The 18,332-nt window shown below is 45.2% G+C and overlaps 2 protein-coding genes across 2 annotated transcripts in view; both read right to left on the reverse strand.

Moving 5' to 3' along the window:
* Window positions 1-9,623, reverse strand: part of LOC126456145 (uncharacterized) — a 42,975-nt gene extending 33,352 nt beyond the window's left edge. The window contains exons 1-2 of the mRNA XM_050091899.1: window positions 9,476-9,623; window positions 3,686-3,824 (exon numbers count right to left, since the gene is read on the reverse strand). Coding sequence (XP_049947856.1) covers window positions 3,686-3,749 — 64 coding nt within the window. The 5' untranslated portion in view covers window positions 3,750-3,824; window positions 9,476-9,623. The remainder of the gene's footprint in view (window positions 1-3,685; window positions 3,825-9,475) is intronic.
* A 245-nt stretch (window positions 9,624-9,868) lies between these two features.
* Window positions 9,869-18,332, reverse strand: part of LOC126456146 (uncharacterized) — a 172,209-nt gene continuing 163,745 nt past the window's right edge. The window contains exon 4 of the mRNA XM_050091900.1: window positions 9,869-9,994. Coding sequence (XP_049947857.1) covers window positions 9,869-9,994 — 126 coding nt within the window. The remainder of the gene's footprint in view (window positions 9,995-18,332) is intronic.

The raw sequence follows: 18,332 nt of genomic DNA on the forward strand, positions 1-18,332 counted from the left end.
TTGCCGAGAGAGGCGCGCGCGCGCACAGAGTAACCCCAGCGACAACGCTGGAGGCAGTGGCACCACGCATTGTAACCAACCGTAGGAGCATGTCCCCACGCGTAGGGACTTTTGGTTCTTTCTTGCACAATGAAAGGACGAATTTTCGATGGGTCTGTAAAGCATAAAGACTTTTTGTCCAAGAAAGAAAACTTACAAAATAAGAAATTAAAAAGAAAAAATTGTCAAACTGTACAAATTTTAGACATTGTATACGTCTGTCACCACTGCGTATGCAAAATTGGCCTATAATGGCCTACTTCATGGACAGAACGAGGTACAGAAAGAAAGTGTTTTAGTCGTTGTCTGGAGAGGACACGTGACAGGGGAAATACTGACGTGTTTTTTGCTTAGCGCTCCTCGTGCTGATGAGCTGCTGGATCCTAAGGTACTAATTCCGTAGAGAACTAAAGTAGATTCGGGAATTCGCTTTACGAGGCAATCATTTCCAAATGTCGCTTTACGAGGCAATCACTTCCAAATGTCGCTTTACGAGGCAATCATTTCCAAATGCAGTACATATTTGTAGCAACGAACGTAAATTAAACGAAAGTTGTTGCAGTACAATGCAATGGTTGTAAGAAAGATGGCCACTGTCGAGGAAACTCTGACGCTAGCAACAACCGTGTATAGAAGGCAATCAATGCGAATGGGGCCGACTTGGGCGACCGAATCCAGGGGCATATCAGGCGGCTTTTAGCGTGTCTACTGTAATCCCTGCACCATTGTTACCTCCACAGTTACATTCTTAACTTCCGTGGCGCCGATTGTGTCTTTGTTGTGGGTTCACATGTTGAAAATAAAGGATCAACAGCTCGCCTAGATCAGTTCGCTTCCTTTAGCCTTAACGTAAGTTTCTTTTTTTTGGGGGGGGGGGTAGTATTAGTATTTTTTGTTACGTTTTCAGCACCGAAAAAGAGAAGAGAGTTACAAAACAGTGACAGTCAAAAAACGGAAATTTAGGGAAGTGCGGCAAAAGGAAGAGCATTTTAAAGGATGGTTAACTGCAGAGCCCAAGGACAGTTAGCATGTGTGTTGCAGGGTGTGTGATAGTTTGTGCACTGGAAAAAGCGAACTTTTGAAACAAGCAAATCGCGATTCCACAAAAGTCTAGTGTCACAATTTAAGAAACAATGTTCTTTCCTCGTACTGAACAATTGGGGCCACGTGACTCGTTTCAATTTCAATTGAAAAGTCCTCCGCTCATCTCGAAAGACCCTATGGACTTACCTAAGCACCGCTAGTCTTGAGCTCGAAGAGGACGCCAAACCTTCTGAAATAAGATTCGCGACAGCAGTTGCTGACCACTCACTATCCTTGTCAAAAATAGATCATACAGGTGAGTTCATAAAACACATTTTCATCGATTCTATAGAGGTGGTTAAATTATTACGATAGTGTTGCTTTAAACTCAATTTTTTATTGAAAATTTAGGTAACTACATAACTGTGACAGTTTACAAATGTTTTAATACTTTGTTTGCATTTCTTTAGGCATACTTTCTACTAGTTTTTTACAGCAGTTTTGAATATCTGGGTCACATAGCCATGTTTGTGTCAGCAGTTCCGTCAAACCTTTCTTTGTTGTGATCTGTGTTCTTCTTTTCGTCCTAACTATTGCCCACAGATTTTCGATTGGGTTCATATCTGGGCTGTTTCCAGGCCATGGAAGCACAGTAATATCATTTTCTTCTAGAAACTTTCCCACACTCTCAGCCTCATGGCATGGTGCAACGTCATACATGAAAACATAATCTTCACATTACACCATCGCCTGGTCTGAGGCAGAAGTCTCTCTTTTAACACTCTGAGATATTGTCCTTGATTCACAAAACCTTCAACAATGTACAGATTTCCTGTACCTTTCCACGAAAAAACACTCCAGAGCAGAACTGAAGGCATTCGGAAGGACGACGGTTCAATCCCGCGTCCGGCCATCCTGATTTAGGTTTTCCGTGATTTCCCTAAATCGTTCCAGGCAAATGCCGGGATGGTTCCTTTCAAAGGGCACGGCCGACTTCCTTCCCCAGCTTTCCCTAATACGATGAGACCGATGACCTCGCTGTCTGGTCTCCTTCCCCAAAACAACCAACCATAACTGAAGTCGGATGCTTCAGAGTATGGCATACACAATCCTGATGAAGCTCCTCCAATTCCCTCCTCCTCACAAAATGGATACTTTCTTCTGTGACTCAGAACACCGATTCATTCATTACTACCACAAATCGCATTACTAAAAAATTTAGTGATATTCATAGGCACACTTTGCTAGCCACGTCCACTGCATCCAAAAGTTTTTTCAAGAGCGACATTTGGGAGAGAGTTCGTTTAATGAAATTCGTATAAACGGACAATTTTTTGTTACTACTTTTTTCGAGTGCTCAACAGTTCAGTGCTGTGGGGATTTTCCCCAGTTTAACAATTGTAAGGCAATTCCTGGGGTGATCTTAGGACGGGGTCGACATGCTGGCAGACTTGCGTTACATAGAACTCTCCTTACAGTTCTAGCTGACACTGTCACTCCATAATCATTTAGCTGCGCAGAGAGTTGCATACTTGTAGCTTTACAGTTGGGAATGATCATATTTTTCAATTTTCGCTGAATTTTAGGGCTCGATTTTGGTTTTCTTTCACATCTGCCCATGCATTGTTATCGATCAACAAGTTTTTCGGATTTAAAATGTTTTAATGTTACTCACTGTCTCTTGTGAGATCGTGAGTGTGGAAGCAATTTGATGCTGTACATAACGCCATTCTACCAAAACTGTCCTAACAATGGCAACTGCAGTGGGTAAATTGTCTTTCTTCCTACCTATAGCATCAAACTGTGTGGTAGTGGTAAGTGCTATGAAACCAAACTACTGAGGTCATCAGTCCCTAAGCTTACACACTACTTAATCTAACTTAAACTAAGTTACGCTAAGGACAACACACACACCCATGCCTGAGGGAGGACTCGAACCTCCGACGTCAAAAGAACTGAAATTAACCGCTCGTTTGGACTCTGATCTGTTGCTTGAAACTAATTCCAAATAGTTTACTTAAATCGTTATTCACTAATTAAACAACTGATAATCTCTAACATTCTCAACAATCAACACAACAGTCAAAAGATACTCATTACCCAATGAAAGCAGGGCTGCGTATACAAACCCGAGTTTCAACTGTCAATGTCTTGGAGTCGTTGTAGCCAACTTATGCAATTCAAAATTCTCTACAAATGCCCAAATTTACCTCTGAACACTCCACATTCTCCTCAGAATAGTTTTGTCTGACCTGATTGTGTAAAATGCTTATTAAATACAAAATTTCAAAGCAAATGTTGATGCTACAGCTTTACCATAATAATCGGGCCACCTCTGTAAGATTGCTCAAAAAACTAACAGCAGCAATACTGTTAATGTATTGTTTGAAAACAGTGACCGTTGTTAATAGAGGGAAAACGCCACTACCCAATGCACGATTAGCACCTCTTTTTTCGTCAGCCTAGAATTTTTTGGTTCCATAGGGACTTTCGAGGTGAACGAAAGAACTTTTCTCACTGAAATTGAATGGAGTCCCATGGCCCAACCTGGTCAATACTAAGGTAAGTGGTTAATAAAGCAGGAAGGTAAACAAGAAATTGAAGAGGCGGCACAACGACGCACCGGCCGGCGCGTCCCTGGGCGGCGAGCCGCGGCCGCGCTCCCTGGGCGGCGGCGGGATGTCCATGGCGTGCAGCGCGCGCAGCGAGTCCAGCAGGGCGCTGTCTCCAGAGCTGCGCACCTCCAGCGGCTCGCCCACCACCTGCACACCGGCAACACGTCCGCTCACTGCCGCTGCCCTCACTACGTCGCGTCCTTAATAGGTCAGGCCAAAGACTCAAATGGACAGCAGCTGCGTAAAATTTCTTAAAACAAATTTCTGTGGGGTAACGTTTTCAAGCGACCTGCCATGAAGTGTCAAGTGTGCATCTGTGGTCTACGGACGACTGCGATGAGTGCTTGTACAGTGCAGTCCTGTGTTTCTCTAGTTACTGATCGAGGGAAGGGGGACAGTGAAAGTCGGCGCCAGTCAAAAAGCGACTTCTCTCGAATAGCAGCAAGTGAGCTCCATCGTCAGTGTCACATGCCTTTACTTTATGACACACTGCGAAGAGTTTTCGTATTTAATCCAGAACACTGGCGCAAAGTCTGATGACCAGGAACTTTAAACCACCACATCTCCTACCCTTGTTGGCAGTGTTGATGGCGAACAATCCGTCGGACGGGATCTTTGATCTCGGTGACCCTTTTGGTGCTAGTTGAGAGGAGTAGAGGGGTAGGCTGTGTGTCGGCACTGCCTTTCATCCCCTCCCTTTGCTCATCGCGATTGTATAACACAATCGTAACACTACACTATATGCACATCCATTACACTCACCTACAATCACATCTCCGGGGCCAGTGTAAGTGAAGAAAGAAAGCCTTTTCCGGCTAGACGGCCTAACCCAGCCCTTGGGGTGACCCAGGCAGCAATGCCACACGACTTACACTGTAGAACCAAAGGAACTGGTACACCTGCCTAATGTTGTATAGGGCTCCCGCGACCACGCAGAAGCACCGGAACGCGACATGGCATGGACTCGACTCATGTCTGAAGTAGTGCTGGAGGGAATTGACACCATTAATCCCGCAGGTCTGTCCATAAATCCGTAAGAGTACTAAGGGGTGGAGAACAGCATGTTTCAAGGTATCCCAGATATGCTCAATAATTTTCATATCTGGCGAGTTTGGTGGCCAGCGGAAGTGTTTAAACTTAGAAGAGTGTTTCTGGAGCTACCCTGTAACAATTCCGGACGCGTGGAGTGTCCCAATATCCTGCTGGAATTGCCGAAGTCCGTCGGAATGCACAGTAGACACGAATGGATACAGGTGAACAGGCAGGATGTTTATGTATGTCACCGCTACCAGAGTCGTATGTAGACGCTTCAGGGGTGCCATATCACTCCAACTTCACACGCCCACACCATTACAGAGTCTCCACCAGCTTGAACAGTCCCCTGCTGACATGCAGGGTCCATGGATTCATGAGGTTTTCTCCACAGCCGTACACGTCCATCCGCTGGATACAATTTGAAACGAGACTCGTCGGACCAGGCAACATGTATCCAGCCATCAACAGTCCAATGTCGGTACTGATGTGCCTAGACGAGGCGTAAAGCTTTGTGCGTGCAGTCATCAAGGGTACACGAGTGGGCCTTCGACTCCGAATGCCCATGTCGATGATGTTTCGTCGAATGATTCGCACGCTGACACTTGTTGATGGCCCAGTACTGAAACTGCAGCAATTTGCGGAAAGGTTGGACTTCTGTCACGTTCAACGATTCTCTTCAGTCGTCGTTGGTCCCGTCCTTGCAGGATCTTTTTCCGGCCGCAGCGATGTCGGAGATTTGATGTTTTACCGGATACCTGATATTTACGGTGTACTCGTGACATGGTCTAACAGGAAAACCCCATTTCATCGCTACCTCGGTGATGCTGTGTCCCATCGTTCGTGCGCCGACTGTAACACCACGTTCAAAATCACTTAAATCTTGATAACCTGCTATTGTAGTAGCAGTAACCTATCTAACAACTGCGCCAGATACCTGTTGTCTTATGTAGGCGTTGGCGACCGCAACGCCGTATCCTGCCTGTTTACATATCTGTGTATTTGAATACGCACGCCTAAACCAGTTTATTTGACGCTTTAGTGTAGTTATTTAGCGTTTACATCTTGTATATAACAATAAAAAGGTTTCTGTTAAAGCTAAGTGGCCCATAATACTAATAATTAATATGTGCAATGCTACAGAATTCATTATTGACGAGTTAGAGTAAATGGTTGTCAAAAGAAGTTGATCATTCCGTCGAAATAATTGTAGTTACTTACATATCTTGATCCGTAACTAAGTTTTGAGTATTAATCACATGGCAATGCCTATTTGCATGCTCTCATTTGCAAAAATCGTCGTTTCATTATCTTGAACCGTTTGTGACACACAACAGGTGTTCAGACGATTCACACTGCGTTCGGCAGAACTGGGTGCACTGTGCTTGACCCTCCAGTAGTCGTAACATTCATTATCTCGAGAACCGTGACAGATATCACTCTCATCTTCAATAGCAAGTTCTACATGTTAGCTACATTTCACACACAGCAGGTATGACCTAAAATGGACCCTACACGAAGTATACGTAATGCGTTTGTACCTCTGCAAACTCTTAAATTTCGTGCAATGATGTAGCTAGTTTCGTTGCAGTACAGTAATTATGATGAATAACGAAAAGAAATTCAGTTCTTTATCGAGCAATGGCATCATACTGTAAGATGCGGAAGAATCAATTCTTTTTTCACCGAATAGTTTTCTTAAAATCAGATGATAAGTTACATTTCATAGCGCACAGCACACCTGCTCAAGCGCTTCACTGACAATTCGTGTACTGTAGCTGTGCTGCAAACGTAGGCCAGATCACCCATATCGCACGATTTCGCGTTGGACTGCTGGAATATTTGCGTTGCCCCCTGCCGCGCCACATTCTCACTACATCGTTCACGTAGGACGAAGTGCTACATATCTTTTTTTTTTTTTTTTAGTTGATTTGAAAATACACCTTATGCAATCGCTATTTCTATTTATTAGCATAGACATGTTTCGCCACTCGTGTGTCATCTTCTGTGGGTCAGGTTTTATTTCTGTAAAGTGCAATGCAAAGATTCTACATCTACATCTACATTTATACTCCGCAAGTCACCCAACGGTGTGTGGCGGAGGGCACTTTACGTGCCACTGGCATTACCCCCCTTTCCCGTTCCAGTCGCTTACGGTTCGTGGGAAGAACGACTGCCGGAAAGCCTCCGTGCGCGCTCGAATCTCTCTAATTTTACATTCGTGATCTCTTCGGGAGGTATAAGTAGGGGGAAGCAATATATTCGATACCTCATCCAGAAACGCACCCTCTCCAAACCTGGACAGCAAGATTATAATCATTTATCTACTGTGTGATCTTAGGCTTTCCCGGCTAATTAACTGTTTGCTGTTCTCGGGTCTCCAGCCGGGTGCAGTCGTTTTCAAACCACGATATTTCGACAGCGTTCCTTGCCGTCATCTTCAGGTGATACCTGCAGACTGAGCGTCTCCGCTGAATCTACTCCCCTTTACACTCTGATCGCTCCCCACCCGTTCCCTCGCGTCATGCCGGACGCGGCGCTGCATGGAGTGGTGGTGGGGAGAGGCGGGCTGCTGGATGCGAACTGTGGACCATCAGATGTCCTGTGGCCTTCCTCGGGCGCGAAGTCGCTTTGGATCGGCGCTGTGCTCTTAGTTGGCTGAATGCTGAGTCCCAGGCTATGCTGAGGTTGAACCCGGCGTCTCTGTTGATCAGCTACACGTATTTTAATCGCCTCCTTCAGAACACAGTCCCAAAAAGACGAGGCCTATCGTAAAACTTCCGTTTTCGCGTACTCCATAGTATCTCCAGTATGCACGTAATGTTCCGCAACCGCAGATTTTGTAGGCTGCTTCAGTTCAGTGTGCCTTCTGTGTTCCTGGCATCTTTCTTCGATTTTCTGTACAGTTTGCCCGATGTATGCCTTACCGGATTTATACGGAATACGGTAAACACCCGGCTTGCGGAGCCCCAGGTCATCTTTTACTGTACCTAGCAGGGCACGCGTTTTCGGAGGTGGGCAGAAGACACATTTGATGTTACACCGAGACAAAATTCTGCCGATTTTGTTGGATACTTTGCCGGTGTAAGGCAGGAACGCCATTGTCTTCGCGTTCTCTTCGTTCTCTCTCTGCTGGGCCTGTGCATTCTACCTGAAGGCACATCGAATTTGACTCTCGTTATATCCGTTCTTCTTCAAAACGTCCTTAAGGTGGTTAAGTTCTTATATCACGTTCATTTTGTTTGGTTTTTTTCTGTTTGCTGGCCTGAAAATTACATTGCTAGTGAAACTGCGTCATTATAGATGGATATTTTTTGCTCTTTTTTTCTTGTCGTTTCTGACAGCAAGTCATCTGCAAAGTAGTCACGAAGAAAATTATTTGTGCATTTCCGAAGTGCTACATTCCATTAGAACTACTGACAGCCTTGGGAGAGCCAGTCCTGAGAAAACTCTACCATCTGGTGAGCAAGATTCCCTCAGACTTCAAGAAGAATATAATAATTCCAATCCCCAAGAAAGCAGGTGTTTACAGAGGTGAAAATTACCGAACTATCAGTTTAATAAGTCACAGCTGCAAAATACTAATGCGAATTCTTTACAGACGAATGGAAAAACTGGTAGAAGCCGACCTCGGGGAAGATCAGTTTGGATTCCGTAGAAATATTGGAACATGTCAGGCAATACTGACCTTACGACTTATCTTAGAAGAAAGATTAAGGAAAGGCAAACCTACGTTTCTAGCATTTATAGACTTAGAGAAAGCTTTTGAGCGTCTCCGTTCTCCATACATGTCGACTGGAATACTGAAACCAGATGGCAGTTATAAGAGTCGAGGGGCATGAAAGGGAAGCAGTGGTCGGGAAGGGAGAGAGACAGGGTTGTAGCCTCTCCTCGATGTTATTCAATCTGTATATTGAGCAAGCAGTAAAGGAAAAAAAAGAAAAATTCGGAGTAGGTATTAAAATCCAGGGAGAAGAAATAAAAACTTTGAAGTTCGCCGATGACATTGTAATTCTGTCAGAGACAGCAAAGGACCTGGAAGGGCAGTTGAACGGAATGGACAGTGTCTTGAAACGAGGATATAAGATGAACACCAACAAAAACAAAACGAGGATAGTCGAATTAAGTCGGGTGATGCTGAGGACATTAGATTAGGAAATGAGAGACTTACAGTAGTAAGGGAATTTTGCTATTTGGGGAGCAAAATAACTGATGATGGTCGAAGTAGAGAAGATATAAAATGTAGACTGGCAATGGCAAGGAGAGCGTTTCTGAAGAAGAGAAATTTGTTAACATCGAGTGTAGATTTAAGTGTGAGGAAGTCGTTTCTGAAAGTATTTGTATGGAGTGTGGGCATGTATGGAAGTGAAACATGGATGATAAATAGTTTGGACAAGAAGAGAATACAAGCTTTCGAAGTGTGGTGCTACAGAAGAATGTTGAAGATTAGATAGGTAGATGAGGAGGTATTGAATAGAATTAGGGAGAAGAGGAGCTTGTGGCACAACTTGAAAACAAGAAGGGACCGGTTGGTAGGACACGTTCTGAGGCATCAAGGGATCACAAATTTAGCATTGGAGGGCAGCGTGGAGGGTAAAAATCGTAGAGGAAGACCAACAGATGAATACACTAAACAGATGCAGAAGGATGTAGGTTGCAGTAGGTACTGGGAGATGAAGAAGCTTGCATAGGATAGAGTAGCATGGAGAGCTGCACCAAACCAGTCTCTGGTCTGAAGACCACAACAACAACAACAAGATAGATACCTGCAGGGTGCGCTGTCGCTGCTGCAAAGGGACGGCTGGCCCCAAGGCAGGCAGCTGCAGCGAGGCGTCTGCGGAGGGCGCGCCTCCAGCTCCAGCTGCAGCTGCAGCTAGGGGCCCAGGGCTGCGGCTGCGGCTGCGACTGGGCGGCGGGCTGTCGTCGCGGTCCCTCTGCGGCGGCGACGGCGACCCGTCGTCGGAGCTGCTGGAGGGCGGCGGCGGCGGCGACGGTGGCCGCGTGGCCGTGGCCTCGGCGCCCGGGGCCGGGAACTGCACGCGCCGCGGCGACCGCAGCGACGACTTGAGCGGCCCGCCAATGTACACGCGCGAGTACGCCTCGCCCGCCGGCGTCTGCGTCACCTGCGCCACACACCTCGTGCTCACCATTCGGTCCTGCTAATACGTCTTCTGACGGTCAAACTCTCCACATCTTTTGTTCCTCTTTACAGAGGGTGACAGGGGGAAGCGGAGGTAGTCAACTCCAACAGAAACAGCCCTGCACACGGTATCCCTGCCAGTCGCCTAAAGGTGTCCACACACTCATCAGCCAGAACATTATGACCACCAATCTATCATCGATATGAATCCGTCCGGGCGATAGCAGTCACCTGGCATGCAATGACTGCTAGTCAGACACGCGCACCGTGCATGTAGTATCAGTGAGCACGCTGTCCGTGTGCAGAATGGGGAAGGTGCGAGATCTATCTGAGTTTGACCGAGAGCAGCCTGTGACAGCCCAGAGGGTCGGCACAACTTGCCGCGTGTTCGAGGAGTGTCTTCAGCATGTGGCGAAACCAAGGTGAACACACACCCAGACGTGGAGTTGGCCGGCCAGCCCTCATGACATCTGTCGGACGTCGTAGGCTGGGCAGACTGGTAAAAGGGATAGGCGGTGAACTGTAGCGGAACTATCATACTTCAGTGATATGGCAGAGTCCAAATGTGTGTGAACACACAGTGCACCGCCGTGAACCCTCCTAACAATGGGCCTCCGCAGCCGACGACCAATGCATGTGCCAATGTTAACACCTCAACATCGGCAGCTACGACAGAAATGGGAACGTGACTATCAGCACTGGACGTTTGCGCAGTGACAGAGAGGTGCATGGTCTGTTGAATCCTGACACGTTATTCATCATGAACCCGTACTGTGGGACGGAGACAAGCTGGCGGCGGCTCCATCATGCTCTGAGGAACATTCACGTGGCTATCCACACCTCCAGTGGAGCTCTTGCAAGCCACCTTGACGGCCAAGGAGTATCGCACGTTGGGTTGCAGACAACGTCATGTTTCCCGATGGTAGTGGCATTTTTCAACAAGATAATGCGCCGTGTCACAAGACCAGGAGTGTGATAGAGTGGATCGAGGAATACAACAGCGAGTTCCAGTTATCTGGCGTTCCCCAAGTAAGTGTTATAGGCCCTATCAATATTAACGACATAGGACACTATCTCAGTAGCCCTCTTAGAGTTTTTGCAGATGAGGCTGTCATTTACCGTCTTGTAAAGTCATCAGATGACATAAACGACTTGCAAAATGATTTATATAAGGTATCTGCATGGTGCGAAAAGTGGCAATTGACCCTGAATAAAGAAAAGTGTGAACTTATTTATTTAAGTACTAAAATAAATCTGCTAAATTTCGATTACGTGATAAGTCACACAAACCTGAAGGCTGTTAATTCAACTAAATACTTAGGGATTACAATTACAAATAACCGAAATTGGAACGATCGCATAGATAATGTTGTGGGTAGAGCAAACCAAAGACTGCGATGCATTCTAACATTCTGCGTGGTGTCTGTTTGTTCTATATCGTGTCTCCCTACCACTTTCGCGCAACGACGCTCTTAGCGTGTTTTTTTAGGGAATTGACTAGTTTGAACCTAGGACCTGTTGCTGGTAAGGAGACGCCAGACCACACATGACATGTAGATTTCAGAAGAGTTCAGTGAGACTAGCGATGATATAACCAAATACTTAATGATTTCAGCGTCAGCTCCACTGCACTCCCTGTAAAAGAATCTTAATACTAACTAAATTTAGTGGAAGGGGTTCAAGGCTTTCCTATTTTTAGTTAGCTGGTAAAATAACGTCGAAAAAGCAGTTAAGTTTACCATTGGAAATTTTATTCTATTCACAAAACATTGTTTATAAATTGCACTATTGATAAAAGGAAATGTTTTAATACAAAATGGTAAAAACCAACTGCGTTCAACAAAAATGTGAACGAATATTCCCTGAATGGGTTTCCAAGTTCTACAATGGATCAAAGGGTGACCTATGCCATATCACATCTATAATCTAGGTTTAAGTTAAGTTTCACAAAAGAGAAAACTATCAAAATGGTCTAAAGTGACCCTAAATTATCTTCAATTACTTATCTAACTTGTAAATTACAGTGGCTGATGTGGCTTCTCAATAACTATATAACAGAAAAATCATCGTGTTTCAGATTTTTACTTCAAGTGGCAAATGTGAACACCATGAGCTTTAATTGACGATCGACACTAGTATTACGCAAAAAGAGGTGTAACAGATGAGACTTCTGCAGTTCTGAGTGAAGCTTTATGCGCTGTTACGCGGCATCGCGTGCGTTCATTACCTTGTCGGTGTTCGTCAGGGGGCAGCGGGCAGCACAGCTCCGCTCACCTCGCCGTCTCGGAAGCAACTCTATCCTAACTTCTCCTTACAACAATTTACCGAAGTTGGATTAAAAAAACTATCTGGCTGTGTTTTCATCTGACCAATCAGGGTCTCAATGTTAGCCTTAAACTCCGCCTACAAAAATTCTGTCTATCCAGTGAGAAGCGTTATACTTTTCGTGGTGGGGCAATGTTTTTAAAGTTTGCAACGTAACAGAGACGCGAAAAAGTCTCACGCTAAAACTTGCAGCTGGTGTGGTCCTTTTAGTGTTATCGTAAGATCTATACTGTTCTTCTGGAGGGCTCTATCTTTTAACATGAGTTGGGGGGTGGTGGGGTGGTCCTGACGTAACAGAGACGTGAAAAAGTCTCACGCTAAAACTTGCGGCTGGGGTGGTCCTTTTAGTGTTATCGTAAGATCTGTACTGTTCTTTTGGAGGGCTCTAGCTTTTAACATGGGCTGGGGGTGGTCCTAGCGGTTAGCTGGCGACGTGGGTGTCCGTCCCTTATCGTAGGGCCTTCCAGCTTAACACGGTTCTGCTCTCGGCTTCTGTTCTCGTTTCTCCCCTCGGAACTGCGTCTGTCTCACGGTGGGAAGGTATGACATGCATTTAGGCATTCTTGTGTTAGTCTGTAGTATTCCATTTGCTCACTCGTTACTCGTATTACTTTGGTTAATTTAATGTCACGATTTATTCGGAGCTATGTGACATACTACTGGATTTGCTTATCATGTCAGGGTTTTCATGGAAGGTGTTGGATTTGCCTGACACCTTACAGCATTGGCAGAACACTTAGAAGATACAACAGGTCTACTAAAGAGACTGCTTACACCACGCTTGCCCGGGCTATTCTGGAGTACTGCTGTGCGGTGTGGGATCCGCATCAGATGGGACTGACGGATGACATCGAAAAAGTTCAAAAAAGGGCAGCTCGTTTTGTATTATCGCGAAATAGGGGAGACAGCGCCACATACATGATACGTGAATTGGAGTGGCAATCATTAAAAGAAAGGCGTTTCTGTAAATAGTCTTCACGTGTTTGCCGCCGGCTTCCGATTGCGGAAACATACTGCTGGCACTCACCTACAAACGGAGAAGTGATCATCACGATAAAATAAGAGATATCAGGCCTCGCACATAAAAATTTAAGTGCGCGTTTTTACCGCGCGCCGTTCGAGATTGGAACGGTAGAGAGACAGCTTAAATGTGGCTCATTGAACCCTCTGCCAGGCACTTTATTGTGAATAGTAGAGTAATCACGTAGATGCAGATGTAGATGTATATCTAGGTTTAGATGTAGATGTTTTGCCCCCCCCCCCCCTCCAACTCGCCAAATCTGAGCCGGCCGCGGTGGTCTAGCGGTTCTAGGCGCTCAGTCGGGAACCGCGCGACTGCTACGGTCGCAGGTTCGAATCCTGCCTCGGGCATGGATGTGTGTGACGTCCTTAGGTTAGTTAGGTTTAAGTAGTTCTAAGTTCTAGGGGACTGATGACCACAGATGTTAAGTCTCATAGTGCTCAGAGCCATTTGAGCCAAACCTGAACCCGATCGAACACATCTGGGATGTGATCGAACGTCGCGACAGACAACATCGCGCTCCTCCCCGAAATTTACGTAAATTTGGTGATTTGTGAGTGCAGATGTGAAGTCAACTCCATCCAGCGAACTATCAAGGCTTCATTGGTTCCATGCCACGATGCGTCAGCGCTGTTATCTGTGCCAAGATAATGTTCTGGCTGACCAGTATAATATTTAAGGACCATTCAATAAAAACCGGAAAACTTGAATAAAAAATACAGAATTTCGACAAAGTTTTGAAGATTCTGAGTTATTTTTAGTGGTGTCCTAGAACTATTATCAGATGGGCCTGGCAAGCCCGCCTCTCAAACCGGATGCTGGGAATCAGTGAAACAAGATGGAGGCACCCTTGCAGGTTAGCACCAACGTATCGCAGCGGAGTGTCATTAGACTTCTGTTAGCTGAAGGGTTGAAGCCAATCGAAAGTCACCGTCGGATGGCAGTGCAATATGGTGAAAAGCTCGAACGGGCTGTAGCAAGTCCTGTACATTCGCCACGCCCAGGATGCTCTGTTTGTTCAGTCACGGAGAATAACATTCCGAGAGTTGAGGAGTCGATACGGGAAAACAGGCGTATTAGGGTGCTTGATATTGCAGCAACGATGAACATTAGTATCGGTTCAGCCGATAATATTGTCATGACGTATTTATGTTCAAGATAGACATAAGAAACGAAAGAAAGGCGCATGAGTGTGTGCAGGGAGCTCTTGCAACAGTACGAGACTGAAAGGGAGGGATTTCCTCACCGTATTTGAAGGGGGGCTGAAAGTTGGGTGCATTTTTAACCCACTAGAAGAAGCTCTCAATGGCTCAAGATACGCTGATGAAGAGGTAGTCGAGACAGCAGTGCGTAACTTACTGCGCACGTGCTCCAAGAACTCTTTACTGCATTATTTTCGCATTCACTGATGAAATTCATTTAACATATTCGATTTTTCCGCTTTCACTCATCAAATTCACTTCGGAAAAATTCCCGTCGTTGTCTTTTCAGCTACTTCACGGATTTTTGGGAGGAGGTCAAAGCAAAAGTGAACCGAGTTCAGAAAAATGCAAATCCCTGTTGTATGATAGTTGGGTTTAGAATGTCAGTAATCCGTCAGAGCAATTGGGGACCAAATCCATAGGTCAATATTCAGTCTGCAGGATGCAGCACATGCTAGATGCTCTGAGTGAACAATGCCATCTTTCAGAGCAATGGTGAACCAAATACACAGTTCAGGGCGTAGATGCTCTGAAACAATAGCGCCACCCAGCAGAGCTACTGTGAACCACAAGTTGCAAAAAATAAATGCATGCAATGAAAAGTATGTGGCTGTATCATCGATTTGCAGCAAGCTTTGCTTTCTGCTAAAATATCTGTTTCTACTGCATATTTTAAACATATTATTATGTATGCAATTCTGCAATTCATTCCTCAATAAATCCACCTTCTTTATGTACAGAGTGTGTCAGCAGTCACGATTGTAAAGTATTTAACTAATTTAACATACAGTTTCACGGTGAGGTGAACCTGGAAATGTTTTCCATGTTGAAAATAATATTCTTCGTTCGTAGTTCGTCTGTCATCTGGTTGGCTTCACTCTAACAAAAATGCAGGCGTCGCTCCAAGAAACGTTGCGCTGGCAGGAGTTGCAAACATGGCTCCATAGTCACGAAGACTACCGACTTGTGCCGATATGTACCGACCAGAACTAGCGAGGAAAGTGACACTGCTACAGGCTCAGACTGTAACGCCTGTTATTTATATCAAGTAGCGTAATTTTTTGTTCTGATACAAGAAATTACAGTTTTAAAACCTGAATTACAGGCAGTATTTTGAAAAAAAAAAGTATTTCTAGTTGTAAGTTTTATCACTGGCAAATTTATATGTACACTATGATTTAATACATGTCTAGCATTTTAAATTTCCGGTGCCGACTTGCTCCAGTGAGTTAAAACAATTGTGTGGGAGGTATTGGAACGTCGTTCCGGCACATTCCAGCGGAAATTCTGCCTTGTAGTATGGAAGACCAAACAGTGTTTATAAGTTCTTTGTGCTGTTTTAAGTGGGGTTAACAGCATAAAAAAAATACCGATACTACTACTAATAATAAAGGAATCCCACTGGGCCAAAGAACCGATATTTGCAACAAAACATACTGGGCAGTCATAATTTAATTTTTGTGGTAAGGTCCTATGGGACAAAACTGCTGAGGTCATCGGTCCCTAAGCTTACGCACTACTTAACCTAACTTAAACTAACTTACGCTAAGGACAACACACACACCCATGCCCGAGGGAGGACTCGAACCTCCGACGGAGTGAGTCATAATTATAATTGAAATAATCGCAGGGGTCCAGTGTGGGCTGAAATTATCAAATGGCAGCTAAATTCGTAAACATTGTAATGCGTCAATACCGAACCGATTTACTCTGGAAAACAATTAGTTCCGATTTTGGCCGCCAGGTGCAAATCTGGCGCTGTGAGTGCAACAAATATGTATAGAAATGTTTCCACATGTTAATGGATTAGGAAAGGGATGTGGGCAGAAAGGTCAAACAAGTGAAAAAGGTATAACGTTGATTTTATGATAAATCACCGATAAACAATTTGTTGAATATAAGCACTGGAGACACCGACGAGATGCTGCATGCGTAAAACAACGTGATCAGCAGTTGGTCGCAGCAGTTCCGATGGAATCTGAGCAACGTGTTTCCGTACCCTGGCCTTCAGATCAGGTAGAGACCAAACGTATCCATGATAAACGCTTTCTTTTAGATATCCCCACAGTGAAAAGTCACATGGATTCAGATCAGGTGATCTTGCAGGCCATGTATCTGGAAAATTTATGGAGATAACATTACCGGCCGCGGTGGCCGAGCGGTTCTAGGCGCTTCAGTCCGGAACCGCGCGACTGCTACAGTCGCAGGTTCGAATCCTGCCTTGGGCATGGATGTGTGTGATGTCCTTAGGTTAGTTAGGTTTAAGTAGTTCTAAGTTCTAGGGGACTGATGACTTCAGAAGTTAAGTCCCACAGTGCTTAAAGCCATTTGAACCAACCATTTTTGAGGATGCATTTAGCAAATTTTTCACGATGCGAACGTCGTGAGGTGTTGTCCCATATTGCATGAAAACAATGGTTTCTACGCAACTGCGCTACTCAAAAGCAGGAATCACATGCTGTACAAGGTGGTCTGGATAACGTGCAAACGTCAGGGTACTACTGCCAGGCCCTCTGGGGGTATCATATTGAAAGAAGAATGGACTGCGAACAAACGTGCTTATGAATCCACAACACAGAGTCACATACACCAAATGCAATGGCTCTTCGTGCACATCAGGTAGTTTAACTGCACCCCAAATTCGACAGTTCTGTGTATTCGCTGCAACCTGTAATGTAAAATATGCCTCGTCACTTCAAAGAATATTGCCTGGCCGGATGTCATCAACTTCGATCCGTGCCAGAAAACGAAGAGTAAAGAACGTTCAGGCTTCATTTGCTGCACCGTCTGGATCTCGTACGGGTACCAGTGTAAAATAGACCGCAAAACTTACTGTACTGTTGACCGTGGGACGGGCAATTCTCGTGACATTACATGAGCCTTAGCACTACCTGGCGTATGTGCGGCTTGGTCAGTTACAGCAAGAGCAACCTTGTCAACAATTTGCACCGGCATAGGACGCTTTCCTCTTCCACGTGCCACGTGAAGCTGACCCGTGTTTTCGTATTTCAATATCATCTCCTTTAAGCCATTAAACGACATTGTGACTCTCCTCAGACCTTTCAGTCAATGATACTTCGTCAATGCAGTACTGTTATTACTGCCATTCACATAAAAACGCTTCATTAACAGCGCACGGGACCTCTCTTCTCGATAACTATGCCAAAAACATTCATGTTACGGCTTGTCAAAAGCCGGCGTGGATGTCATGCCGTCATACAGAGAACTGCACAGCGTCAGATTTGCACCTGGTGGCCAAAACTGGAACTAATTTTTTCTTGCATAAATCGGTTCCACATTAACGCATTAGCATATCTACCAAGTTTCGTTGCCATACGATATTCACAGCCCACACTGGACCTTCACGAATAGCTGCACATTAATACAACCCAGTATGTTGCTGAGCATATTTTTACGATATCACACTCAGTAAGTCTAGTAGAGCGTTGTCGAAGCACTGAAAAATTTGGATGTTGGGCCGCGGCTTGGTGCAGTTTTAATGTGAAACGTGGATTCGTAGCCGAACAGTCGGTCAGTGCAACACCACAAATACGGTGCAGTTTCCGATGCCTCCACATGTCTCCCACAGGGAAAATGTGTCAGCGACAGTAGAGCCGCCCTGGTCTGCGAGGTCAATTAGGGGTCAAGGACCCGCACCGCGGCCAGACATCTGAGAACCACAGTCAGCGACCCCGCGCCCGCTCAGCGCCGCTCACGCCGAACCTCCGCACAGGGCGCTGTCTGTCTGCAGGTGGCAAGGGCGGGTGCTAGCGCGAGATACAAATGTAAATAGCACAGCACAAACCTAATGATTTTATCTTACTTTTTAATTCATATAAAATTAGGTGACACGGCCAGGGACACAGGAGAAATTGAAGGATACGTACACCACATTTTTCTATCTCTAAATTATTTCTACAACTAGTTTCTAAATT

The sequence above is a fragment of the Schistocerca serialis genome, chromosome 2, assembly GCF_023864345.2.
Source record: "Schistocerca serialis cubense isolate TAMUIC-IGC-003099 chromosome 2, iqSchSeri2.2, whole genome shotgun sequence".
Lineage (NCBI taxonomy): Eukaryota > Metazoa > Arthropoda > Insecta > Orthoptera > Acrididae > Schistocerca > Schistocerca serialis.